The sequence below is a fragment of the Schistocerca americana genome, chromosome X, assembly GCF_021461395.2.
Source record: "Schistocerca americana isolate TAMUIC-IGC-003095 chromosome X, iqSchAmer2.1, whole genome shotgun sequence".
NCBI lineage: Eukaryota > Metazoa > Arthropoda > Insecta > Orthoptera > Acrididae > Schistocerca > Schistocerca americana.
In genome coordinates, this window is record NC_060130.1 from 965,981,502 (window position 1) to 965,995,292 (window position 13,791).

The following is a 13,791-nucleotide window of genomic DNA, read 5'->3' on the forward strand; positions in this document are numbered from 1 at the left end:
AGGTAGTTCCCATGGGAGAGGTGTTGGCCAACTTTTGCAGGATGAACTCGAATCAGAATATCAGGTAACCAATTTTTTTAAACCTAGTGATGGTCTCTAGCAAGTGACAGAGGATTTAGGATCACTTTGCAATGATTTCACTAAGGAAGTCACCATGGTTATAGTGGGTGGGGCAGGTAATAGTATTGACAGAGATCCTGGGTACAGTATAGAGTGTGGCCTGGTAAAGATTGCATCAGCATTGAAGCATACTAGTGTTGAGTTTGTATCTGTTCTTGGGCACCATGACCAACCTCATTTGAACTCTTCTGTCAAGAGAGTTAATTTGGAGTTGGAACGGCTGCTTATGTTAGGTGCAGGGTCACACATTGGTGTGGTTCCTGTTGATATACCCACTCTGACAGTCACACAGTACAAATGTCTTTATTCCAAATCTACTTCGCTTGGTGGGAATAAATTCCTTAAAAGATAATCGTCCTTTGAACAGCAAGAGACTTTCATCTATACAAAACTTGTGATGTGGGTGATATGAGTTACGAAACGTCTTACGAACTTTGTCAACAATCATCCTAATTTTAAATAGACTGTTGCCTCCAGTAGTTTCAGAGTTATCACTGAAGTGTGACATTCTCAGAAGCAGACAAAAATGGTCTCGGGACATAATTTTGCTGAAAACTGGTGTGTTCAAAAGTGTATCTGTGGACCAATAATCACTAAATTTTAACATCTTAACTTGTTCCATTAGAAGGAAAACAGTATAAAAACAATACATTTCCACAAATCCAGTGTCTTTCCACTTTTACGGTCGAGAATTCACAGATTCTGTAGTATTTTCTTTTGTGTAAACGTAAAAATGATTTGTTTCATCTGCAATAAATTGCAACACATCTTGAGACAGAAATATCACAAAAAATGAAAGAATGCTTGGGTCAGTATCTAATTGACATTTTTGTCCTGCACTCGAGTCATCGAAGTAATGGTTTAACGGATGGAAATCAGTTTCTTTCCAGTCAAATGTATCACTGAAGTGCACTCTTTTCTGAACCATTTCACTGTCACTTTCTGATTCCTCAGATTCAGAGGAACTGCTGACTGTATTTCTTGCTCTCCCCTCTGATGTAAAAGGCTGAGGACTACAACTCCAAGATTCTGTTGAAGACTCATCACTGTTAGCAAGTTCAGATAATTCACACTCACTGTCACTCTTAGTGAGCATATCCAGGATTTCTTTATCTGTGCAACCATGGACATAGAAAACAAGAAAGCTGACAAAATTACAGGAATCTAAGTCAAATTCTGCAAAGAGCGAGTACAGCAACAAAGATATATGCACTCTTGAACTACACAGTCAGACCACTGAACAGCTACTAGAAGAGCAGGGTGGAAAGACAGCTCTGCATGTATACACGTCCATAGCACTCAGGAAGCTCTGTCTCATTGTGCCTAAACTCGTCCCTAGTGGTGGGAAGGCCGGTGGCATGGGATGCTTGAACACGTCCTCAGCGCTGTAGGGCAAACCCAAGGCGACGTGTATACATGTCAGGCAAGCCAGGGGAACAGCGAGGCATGACGAGTTAACATATCAGCATCAGTCAAAGGGTTAACTTAAAATGGGCATCTCATTATTTATTAATATACATTGGATGTATATTAATGTATGAGTGCCACTTAATAATAATCAAGAAAGCTAAATATGCCAGGTATGCCTACCAACACTTAAATTGCTGATCCCAGACAACAACTTTGAGATCGCTGAACATCTGGGTCAAATCATATTGTTTTCCTGGGCACACACATTCTGTGGACATGTTTTTACTCTGAACTCCAAAACAGTTATCAAAAACTGCTTTAAGCAACACCAAATTTTACCAGTTTGTCAGTGGAGGCCCCCAACTCTCCTTTTGTTAGACAATATTCCATCCCCCCCCCCTCCCACCCCCCACCATTAGCCATCCCCCTTACCAACTACCGAGCGAGGTGGCGCAGTGGTTAGACACTGGACTCGCATTCGGGAGGACGACGGTTCAATCCCGCGTCCAGCCATCCTGATTTAGGTTTTCCGTGATTTCCCTAAATCGCTCCAGGCAAATGCCGGGATGGTTCCTTTCAAAGGGCACGGCCGACTTCCTTCCCTGTCCTTCCCTAATCCGATGAGACCGATGACCTCGCTGTCTGGTCTCCTTCCCCAAAAAACAACCAACAACCTTACCAACTTCTAGAATTGCCCCTGGCTGAAAGTGTAATAACATGTGCCGTTTACTGTGTTTAGTGGAAATATGGATCTGAAATTGTCAGCCATAGAGTGAAGTGACTACATTGATGTATTAAAAAGTGTCAATTTAACAGTGTAAAAAACCCAAGAAAGGGTTCATGGATTCAATATCAAATGCAGTAAAAAGATGGTCAACCACGTAAAATTCTGGCAAAGTTCCAACACCTTCCTGGGACTGGCCAACTATTACCATAATTTTATGGTTGACTGATAGCCATTTTGCAGCCTCTTTCACCTGGGACTTGCCTCAGTGAGCTTTATATACAAAGGAAAATAACTATAGTTGGAATGTGTTTTATTGTCCAATTTCCATATGCAGATGATAGATTCACAAGAGATGTTAGAGGGAAATACTCATGTAAGTAGTGGGTGCATTGGTCAAAGGCCTTCCTGAATGTGGCTTCAGATGCACAGCAGAACATGGCCCATTGCTGCAACATTTGTGATGTGTAACGCAATGAACAGAAAGTCTTTTCAGGGGTGTGGCAGAAGGCTCTTCTGCATAGCACCAAACATCAGCAAAGGCGTAAAAATTGTTGGACTTCACTAGAAAATGCCACCAAAATATGACTAAAAAATGATACTGAACTTGTAATTGCTTTAAAAATATGACCAGCAGTACACTCATTGTGCCATTCACTCTATTTTCATTCAGGGTCAACAGTGACATAGAGCCATTGGTGATCCATGATCCATTCAGATTGGACACTGAAGAATCATGAAACTTGTGGTTCCCACATTGGTGGCTAAGATTTTTTTTCCCCCTTCTCAGCCGAAGATGTGACATTTGAAATTTAGGTTATATGTTGTTTGGAGCTGTCCACCACATAGTGTGAAATGACTTTACTGAGTCCACCTGTGGAGGCACCTGTCTTGAAAATTATTGGATTGTGATGAAGGCATGAGCAGGCAGGGCCTCAGATGAATGTAACCTCCTCACACTTTGCTGTTGATACAAAAAGAGTTTGCTTTTCTTGAGTCCCTTAAAAGATACCATGGTCCGGTCCCCAAAATATTTACAAGGTGACTCAAGTCAGTAAGTCATTTATCAGTTTCGTGCAGTGTTTGCTAGATACACTTCTCGACAGTCACATTATAAGCATTCTGTCACATCTTCCCAAACAATACCAGTGTGACCACCACAAAAATGAGACACTCCTTTTCATATCCAGGTGCTGCAATTGCTGTCATTATGTAACTAAAGATATTGCCATTGCTCACCTACATGGTTGCGACATGTACATATAGCCACCTCACTGTAATGTCAGAAAACAAACAGCTGTCACTAGTTGGAGCTATACGATGTCTGAATACCAAAGGGACCTGGCTTGTGGAAGACTGACTGTTTCCAGAAATCAAGAAATCAGTGCCCCTATTATGAGAGAGAGAGCAACAAGTGTGTGTGTGTGTGTGTGTGTGTGTGTGTGTGTGTCCACAATGTATCTCTCCCCTTCTCAGTCCTTTCTGCACATCATGATATGTGGTTGTCTTTTTCTGTATGGTGAGAAAACATGACAGCACTACACCAAGTCACAGATGAACTCTAAATGGCTCATAAAATACTTACATTCTGTTGATATGTTGTGGAGATACATCAGATATGCTGATTAAAGAGTGTGTTGTTATTTAAATGGACATGACTTCCAAGTTGTTCTTCACAATGGCTGTTACACTAGTTGCTTGATGAGATCTTGTGTTGTTTATGTCCCAATGGCTATTAAAAATGTTAATTTTTTAATACTAGCTAGATTTTCTGGTTATGATGTTCAGTTGTCAGTTAAGAGCTAGTAACATATGTTAATGTACTGAATTATACACCAAGTGTACTGCTATAACCTTGCTTTGCAGATTTTCTCTTATTGTATTTGGAGGAGATGGTGTCTATGATGCACCACGCAGCATTGTCATGAACAACAAGATCTTCACATCATCAGAGCACATAGCTGACTACTTTAACAATGTTGTTACAGGTAAGAAGGCACTGGAAAACGGCCAAATAGATAGAATCATAAAATTATTTCAGATAAGGAGTTAGCATTAGATCTAAATTATAACCTTTTCTTTTGTCACGAGATTTCACAATGTCATACTGTACCAATGACTGTAATATCTTCTATACAGTATGTTCTATACAGTGGTCATTTTAGAATGTACCACTAAAACTATGCTGAGAACTAAACATCATCTGAAATGTTTAAGAAATTTAGGCAATGAAATATTCAAAGTTCTCTGAGTAAAATAAGTGAAAAGAACATATGCACCAATAATATTACAGTAATTTTTAGTATTTTAATCAGACTATGTGTAAAGGTCTCAGTGAAATTAGCCTGACTCCCAATATTGCAAGAACTTTCCAAGTGTTCTTGTTCTGAGCATTTTTTCTAATACTGTACATGTGTACTTGGAATTTTTTAAAGTTAGAAACAGTAAACAGGCATTTTCAGAGCGATTAGACTAGCTGATACAAAAATAGTTTCTGTAAATTTTGTAGTATTGTGATTATGGTCTGTTAAAAGTTATAACTTTCTGTTAAATTTTCATGATATCTTGAACAGTATTTTGTCAGTGCACACTCTCATGCAGAGTGAATTATTCATTCTATTATTTGTCTTATGTATCTGAATTGACACCTTCAATTGAAATTTTGTTTTTTTTCCCCTAGGACATGGCAACAGAGATATTTTTGGTGCAATTAATTATGCTACTAAACTTATATACAGACCTGGAATTTCAAAAACATTTATCCTTCTGCCCTGCAGTGAATGTGCACCTGAAAATATGACGGTATTGTATCAAGTTTACAAAGAATATTGCTAACCAATTCCTTCCAATTTACAACATAATAGCAGTTGAAATTACTCAGAAATGTATTTTCATTATTAAATCATCAAATAATGAATAACTGTGCTCTGAATTTATGTTAAGGTATATAACATGAGAAAGTAACACTTATAGCTAACTTCTTATAGTATCAGTTATTGATATTATAATGTAAATGGATAGATAAGCAATCTACTCAACAAGTGAGAGTAGGGGACCACACATAAACAAGAATTTAACTTTTACAAGCTTTCAGAGCCAGTGGCTCCTTCTTCTGGCTCTGAAAGCTTGTGCAAGTTAAATCATTTTGTATGCGTGTCCCCCTACAGCTGCTTGGTGAGTAGATTTCTTATCTATCTATTTGCATTATTTTTCATTTTAGAAATTTCCTTGAAAAAAGTTTCATTTTTGCAGCCACTTTTTATATTTTGTTATTTAATTATGGTTATTATGTTAATGGAGATGAGTTAATGCCTCTTCACAATGTTTTTGTGAACGTTCATCAACAGCCATGTAACTTAAGATATGTTATTCTGAAGGCTAACAGTTTCAGAATTTCATTATACCACCTCAAGCCTGGAGATAGCATAATGAAATGCTGAAACTGGTAGCCTTCAAAATAAAATAAAATAACATCTTAAGCTACACAGCTGTTGGTGAATTTCATTGACACTGACAATTACTTAACCAGCCAATGTCCCATGTCCATAATGGACCAACAGAGATTTGTCATAGGATGTTGCTATCTTTGTTATCAACCATGTGGTAAGGTGTTATTTGAGCTTATCATCTTTGAGCTCATCATCAGTTTTTGACCAATAAGTAACATTTTTTGGTGCAAAAAGAGATGGAAGTCTCTAGGGCCGATGGGAGAGCTGTATGGAGTGTGGTCTAACCAGTTACAGTTGAAGTCCTGTAAGAGTTGTCATGTCTTGTTCAAAGTGTGAGGTCTGGCATTGTCATCAATCAAAACAACACTGTTTGTGAGCTATGTGAAGCACTTATTCTGTATTGCACAGTGCAGTTTCACAAGCATTTTCCAGCAAACATTTGCATTGATTGTTTCACCATGTGGTATAAAATGTGCAGGTAGAACACAGTGTCTATCCTAAGTGACTGTGCTCATGACTTTTCAAGGTGTCAAGATTTGCTTGGCTTTAGTCTTTACTGATGACACAATGTGCTTATATTCTACTGATTGTTGTTTTGATTGAGCTGTTTCATAAATGTAACAGAGAAACTACTAGAACAGACCTGCGGTAGAAAACAGGCAAAAAAAGTGTCAAGCAAATCAATGTTTCTGTACCCAACAAATGTAGAAGAACTACAGGTTACACTAAAAATTCTCAAAATGAAACACTCTGCAGGATTAGATGATATACCTGATTTCATTATAAAGAAATGTGGGGACTTGATCACTGAGCCATTAACTGACCTATGTAACCTATCTTTTGCTACAGGAACTTTTCCTTCATGTTTGAAGATGGCAAAAGTAAAGCCATTATACAAGAAAGGAAACAAAGATGATACAGTATTTCCAACTACAGATCATTGGCACTTCTGTCTGTTTTCTCAAAAATATTGGAAAGACTCTTCAATAAGAGACTAACAGACTTCTTAGAGGATAATGGCATTCTGTCAGAATCTCAACATGGATTTAGAGCAAACTGTTCAACTGAATCAGCAGTTCACTCCTTTGTATTAGAGGCACTGATAGCATTAGACAACAAAGTACTTACCATAGGCATATTTTTAGATTTGTCAAAGGCATTTGACACCATAAATCATGACAAATTGCTACACAAGCCAGAAAATCTTGGCAGTAGGGGAACAGCTAACAACTGGCTCAGCTCTTATCTTAAGAACAGGGAACAATATGTGGAATAGATCAGGAAAGGGATAATGTCATTAGGACATATAATTCCAAGCTACTGACTGCTGACTGTTAAATATGGAGTGCCACAAGGATCAATAATGGGTCCTGTTCTGTCCTCACTCTATGTAAATGACCTAAACATAAGCAATGACAGCAGTAAAATATTTCAATTTGCTTATGAGACAAGTGTTCTAGTTACAGGAAACTCAGAAGAAACTCTTGTAAAAACATGAGAGAAACCACTGACAGGCTAACATGTTACTTTGATAACAATGAGTTAATAATAAACACTAGAAATCTGTAGCTATGGAGCCGGCCAGGGTGGCCGAGCAGTTCTAGGTGCTACAGCCTGGAAATGAGCGACCACTATGGTCGCAGGTTCGAATCCTGCCTCGGGCATGGATGTGTGTTATGTCCTTAGGTTAGTTAGGTTTAAGTAGTTCTAAGTTCTAGGTGACTGATGACCTCAGAAGTTAAGTCCCGTAGTGCTCACAGCCATTTGAACCATTTGTAGCTATGGATATACACATAGCACCAAAAAAAAAAAAAAAAACTAATATCACCCAAATGGACAGACAATTACCAAAACATCCTGTACCAAATTTCTTGGACTTTATCTACAAGACAACTTGAAATGGAAAACACATATTGAGCAAATGAACAAAAAATTAAGTACTTCTTGTTTTGTGTTACACACATTAAAAAATTGTACCAGCTACAACACTGTTCAGTGTGTATATTACGAAGTTGTCACTCTAACCTCCGGTATGGGATGTCATCAAAACATACAAAATTTTAAAAAAATATATAAGAATAATGGAAGGGGTAGATAATCGCAAATCATGTAGACCATTGTTAAAAAAAAAAGGATGATCCTGCCACTTCCTTGCACCTTGCATATATATACTTGAAAATATACCATATTTACTCGAATCCAAGCCGCACTTTTTTTCCGGTTTTTGTAATCCAAAAAACCGTCTGCGGCTTAGAATCGAGTGCAAAGCGGAAGAAGTTCTGAAAAACGTTGGTAGGTGCTGCCACAACTAACTTCTGTCGTCGAATATATGTAGCGCTTCGCAGGCACAAAGATAAATACTGGCACCAAAACCTCTGCGTCAGTAAATAAATTAAAAAAAAGGTGAAAGAAGAGCTTTTTTTCTCCGCCCTGAGTTTCGACCACTGCATTTTCATACATTATCCAATGAAGTAAATACAAATTCCGTTTTGTTCATCTTTGAATGTAGCAGCATTTCAATGTACTACGAAAATCTGACTGGCAAGACTGTTTGGGATGTTTGTCAACATGGCCAACTCTGCGTTCTGAATTTTTTCCTACCTGTGAGAAGAGATGGTTGCTAATAGGAACTTTTATGAATTGTGAATTACATGCAGTATTCTCTTCACCATAATAATAATACGAATATAAACATTTTGCCATGTATTCTTTCGTGTTTGCTGCTATCTCATTTAAATCCTGTCTGCCTAATAAACTACAAAACTAGTGTGAGACAACAGCAAACGGGGAGTATATAGATATCATATCATGTTTATATTCGTATTATTCTGATGCCGAATAGTGATACAGTCAGAAATGAAGCATGGCAATTGATTAGATTTTTAAATCTAAGATGACTCTAATTTCTGTGCAGAATGTAATGTACTAAAGAGGTGTCCGGAAAGATTTTAAAACGGGAAAAAATTTTTCGCTAAACTCTTATTCAGAACATCTAAAAGACAAAAATTGGATGTACATGTTCAAAGTGCCAACACAAAGTTATTTCAAAACTGTCTTTTCCATCCTAGTATCAAACTATACAATGCCTTACCAGGTACCATTAAACACATACAAAACATTGGTCACTTCAAATCTAAATTGAAGTCGTACTTGGTTGATCAATGCTTTTACACAGTAAATGAATACCTACAAAAGCAATTTTTTCTATGTTAACCCAATGTAGTCTCGTACAGAAGAACATTTGTATATTATCTCTCTGTATATAGTGATACAACATTTATTTAAGTATTCATCATTAATTGGTATGTTAATGTGTGTTATTATGTACAAAGGTATATTATATGTAAAACTGCTAATATTAACATAAAAATCCAAATATCTCTTGCACAGTGTGCAGCTTTAGATGAAAATGGATCAATAAATCAAATGTCTCACCACCATCCACTAGAAAATCACCATCCTCTTTGTTGTAACATGTCAGAAAGTCAAGTGCACCAACCAGTCATTATTCTGTCTGTTGCTCTGTAAGAGTTTTTGGCACACAGTGAAAACACAGTTTTCAAAAATTCACTTTTTCATTAACAATTTCATGAAGAAATGATCTTGAAATTTTTCAGAGAGTTCATAGAAAGATAAGATATTGTAAAATTGCAGCAGTTTTCCTTTGTGAGTTCCTCAACTTCATGAACCAGTTCTTTGTTGACCAAACTTGGACACCCACGTTGTTTGTCTTCATACATTTGATGGCATTCTTCATTGACCTATCTGAACTATCTTACCATTGAATCACTCATCACATTTTCTCCATAACCCTCACAAATCTGTCGATGAATGTCAAATGTCATTTATTGTTTCTTGCATTCTGAAAACAAGTTACTGATCCAACATCAATCAACTTTGTCATTCCAAACAAGCGCTATCAGCATAAACAATCCACAAAGAAATCAAAGTGGTGTCATCTACTTCATCTTGACTCAAAGCAACTAACACATATGTTCCAAACTGACTGTAATGCTGTTGTGGAACAAAATACAAATGAATCTTACTTTCTGTACAGGCCTCATAATAAATTATACTCTAAAATTAGGTAGAGAAAGGCATTGTATCAAACTAGTTCTACATGTACTAACAAGGAGGACATATGATTCTTGAAAATACACCACATGTAATTTGTAGAAGGAGTATTAGAGTTGAATAACCGATCAAAAATGAGATCATTAGAGATGATGTAGTTTGAGGTGGTATAAAGGGTGTCCCAGGAGGAATGGTCTGTATTTAGGCATATGGCACGTTGATGCAAAAAAGTCTCAAAAACATGTGCTCTAAAATGTATTCCTTAAGGAGTATGAGCCTTCCTTAATGTTTAAAATTTGTGGTAAGTTCCTATGGGACCTGCTGAGGTCATTGGTCCCTAGGCTTACACACTACTTAATCTAACTTAAACTACCTTATGCTAAGGACAACACATATACCCATGCCTGAGGGAGGATTTGAACCTCCAATGGAGGCAGCCGCACGAACCATGGCAAGGCACCCTAGACCACACAGCTACCCCACGCAGCCTTCATCTTTGATACTGTGAAACACATCTCTTCTACTGTAAGTTCCTTGCTTTCCGTATTTTGGGAGGACCTAGTATGAAACAAAACAAGAAAATATGGTCTAGGATCTAAAATGCATACCCGAAGATCTATGTGCAGCTGTTCTGCAGAAGAGACATTTTGCACACCAGCAAAGATTAACAAATGCTCATGCTCTTAAGTTATGCACTTCAGAGGCCATATTTACTGGACCTTTTTCTTGTTTCTGGTTGACACTATCACCTCTCAAAAATATGGAAATTACAGAGCTCACAGTAAAAAGAGATTTGTTTCACACTATCGAAGAGGAAGTAATCACAGCTCTAAAGGTATCCATTTTAGAGCCTATTTTTACTAGAATTTTTTGCTTTGAATGATCATTCCTGTCATATCCCTGAATATTGACCAATCCTCCTTGGACACCCTGTGTATTTAAGAGGAAAACAGTAATAGTGTTAAGTGCAACATTTCAACACAAAATTGTGTCAAGCTATTATTGCATCTGAATAAAAATAATTCAATTATGGAAACAAAATTTTTATGCCATTACGTTAATATTTTTCAGTTCGTAAAATATTGTAGTTTACTAAAAGCAAATGGAAAGTACTACATATTTCATGGTTGTTTTCAGCTGGATTATTCTGCACTCCACCAGGGCCTTCTAGACCATGGTATTACTCTCCACATTCTCATGAATGAGGAATTTAGATTTGAAAAACCACGCCTGCAAAAAATATTGTATGGTAAGCGAGCAACTTCTAAAACCCCAAATGTATTGTATTGTATTGTATTGTATTTTTATTGATCCAGGCAATCATAGTATTGTACAGCTGTACATATGATATTGGATAGGTCAAGAGAGCTATTTACAGTAATTTTTACAAATTGATGTATACATTATTTTGTAGCAAGGAAATTATCTATCTTCAACAAAACAGTTAATACAAATCAAAGAGATGTAAGGTTTTACATACGGTATTGGATACGTCAAGGGAACATATTTGCAGGTAATATTTAATAAATTGATTTTACATTATTTTGCAATGAGGAAGTTAGCTATCTTTAACAAAACAGTAAATGCAAATGTTGTATGGTAAAATACAAACAGCCAATACAAATGTAATAGTAAAGTAGTCCAGTGTATTTCATAGACATGCACAGTATATAATTTTCAGACCTAATTGAACATTTATCATTTTTTTACATTTTTAACCCATTTCAAAAAAATGATCAACTGCATAAAAGCAATGGTCCAAGAGATATTTTTTTAACTTATGTGTGAAGGCTCTTGGGTTCTTTGTTGCTTTGATTTCATTGGGTAAATTATTATACATTTTTATCCCAACATTTAAAACACTTTTTTGGTAGCAGGTAGTTCTGGACTGAATCATATGTAGGTCAGATTGCTGCCTTGTTGCATAGTTATGAATATCTCCATTGAATTTTAGTGTGCAGTCATTGTTTAACAGGTATGACTTGACAAATGAGACGATATTATAAATGTAAGCAGAGCGCAGTGTCATAATGCCATTTGTTTTGAAATGTTGTCTGCATGATTCGTTATGTCTTAGATTACATATTATGCGTATTGCAAAATTTTTTGCATTTTGAAAATATATCTACCTCCAGGTGAGTTCCCCCAAAATATGATTCCATACTGTAATGTAGAATGGAAGTAAGCATAATATATATGTATGAGAACTGATTTTGTGACTGATTTTTTGAGTATCCTTAAAATGTAACACACAGTTGAGAGCTTTTTTGAGATATAATTTGTGTGTGTCTCCCACTTAAGAAATTCTGCAAGCCATATGCCAAGAAACTTGACAGAGTCCACACACATAAGCTCTTCGTTATTTAGAATCACATCAGGCATTTCATGTTTTTGGGATGAGAGTCTGAAGTTGATGTAGGTTGTTTTCTGTATGTTTATAATCAGTTTGTTCTTGTTGAACCATTTGCTGAGTGACGACATAAGCGGTTTAATTTTTTGGTTGTGGTCCTCTGTATCAGTACCCGTTATTAGAATACTTGTGTCATCGGCAAATAGTGTGGTATGTCCTGTAGCAAGCTTTGTGCTTATATCATCAATGTATAGCAGAAACAGTATGGGTCCCAGGATTGAGCCTTATGGCACACCATATCTAATAGGCATTGTGTCAGAGGAGTGGACAGTAGATTGATGGGTGGTTGTATTCTTTTTTCAAAATTAATTTCAACTTTTTGAAATCTGTTTGACAGGTAAGATTCTAACCATTTGTTTGCAATTCCTCTTATACCTTTATTTGCTAACTTCTTAAGGAGTATGGTATGGTCAATTACATCAAACGCTTTGGATAAATCTAAAAAGATACCAGTAGTGATTTCCTTATTATCCAGTGCTTTTAAGGTTTCGTTGAGATATTCATAAATAGCTGTGGTAGTTGTCTTTTGCTTTCTAAAACCATGCTGGTGTTTTGTCGATAAGGATAGTTTATTAGTAAAGTCTTCCAATCTGGTGTAAAATAATTTTTCAAATATTTTTGAGAATGAGCTGAGTTGTGCTATGGGTCCGTAATAGGCTACATCATTTTTAGAGCCCTTTTTGTGAAGTGGGGTAATTTTAGAAGTCTTTAGTTGGTCAGGGAAAGCTCCGTTTGTAAAGGATGCATTTATTATGTGGGTTAGGGGTTCTGCAATGGATTCTCCACATTTCTTAACAATTAAATCAGGAATATTGTCACTACCACTGGAGTACTTATTCTTTAGTCCTTTTATAACTGTAAGTACTTCAGGATTGGAGACTTTGTGAAGAAACATTGATGCCTGTACCGGTGCGGTTTCTATTACTGTTTGGTGTTGAGCATTTGGTCTGTGGCAGTTGTTCTTTATCATGTTTTCTGCTATTTTGCTAAAATAGTCATTAAAACCATTTACTATTTTTTGGGGATCTGCTGTGACTTCATCATTTAGGTTTAGTTTTAATGTTTTGTTTATAACATGCTGCTTACTGTTTGTTTCATTTTTTACAACTGTCCACAAGCCTTTCATTTTATTGTTAGATTCCTTTATAAATTTATCATTGTATAATTTTTTTCCTTGTTGGATAACTTTCCTATAGATTGCAAAATAGGTCTTACAATATGACCTAAACTGATCATCGACGTCATGGTGTTTCATGTGATTTTTTAAGTCACGCTTTTTTTGGCTGGAAATCCTTATCCCTTTTTTTACTCATGAGTTTGTGTGTTTGTTTCCGATTTTCCTGGATTTCAGTGGAAATGCAGTATTGAAGTGTTGGAGAAATGTTTCATGGAAGGAATTAAATATGTAGTTTACATCATTTTCTTTATAGACCTCTGCCCAGTTTTCAGCCCTTAACAGATAGTTAAAAAGCCTTATATTATCATCATTAAATTGCCTTTGCATTTTAGTTATTGTGGGATATTGTCCTATGTAATTTAAATTCGCTGTTAGTATTTGGGCTTCATGGTCACTGTAACCTGTGCTGATGACTTCGATTGAGTGG

General features: G+C 36.4%; 1 protein-coding gene across 1 annotated transcript in view; it reads left to right on the forward strand.

Annotated features, from left to right (window-relative positions):
- Nucleotides 1–13,791, forward strand: part of LOC124555064 — a 704,233-nt gene that overhangs the window by 670,661 nt on the left and 19,781 nt on the right. Inside the window, exons 68-70 of the mRNA XM_047128850.1 lie at nucleotides 4,121–4,242; nucleotides 4,935–5,056; nucleotides 10,915–11,026. Coding sequence (XP_046984806.1) covers nucleotides 4,121–4,242; nucleotides 4,935–5,056; nucleotides 10,915–11,026 — 356 coding nt within the window. The remainder of the gene's footprint in view (nucleotides 1–4,120; nucleotides 4,243–4,934; nucleotides 5,057–10,914; nucleotides 11,027–13,791) is intronic.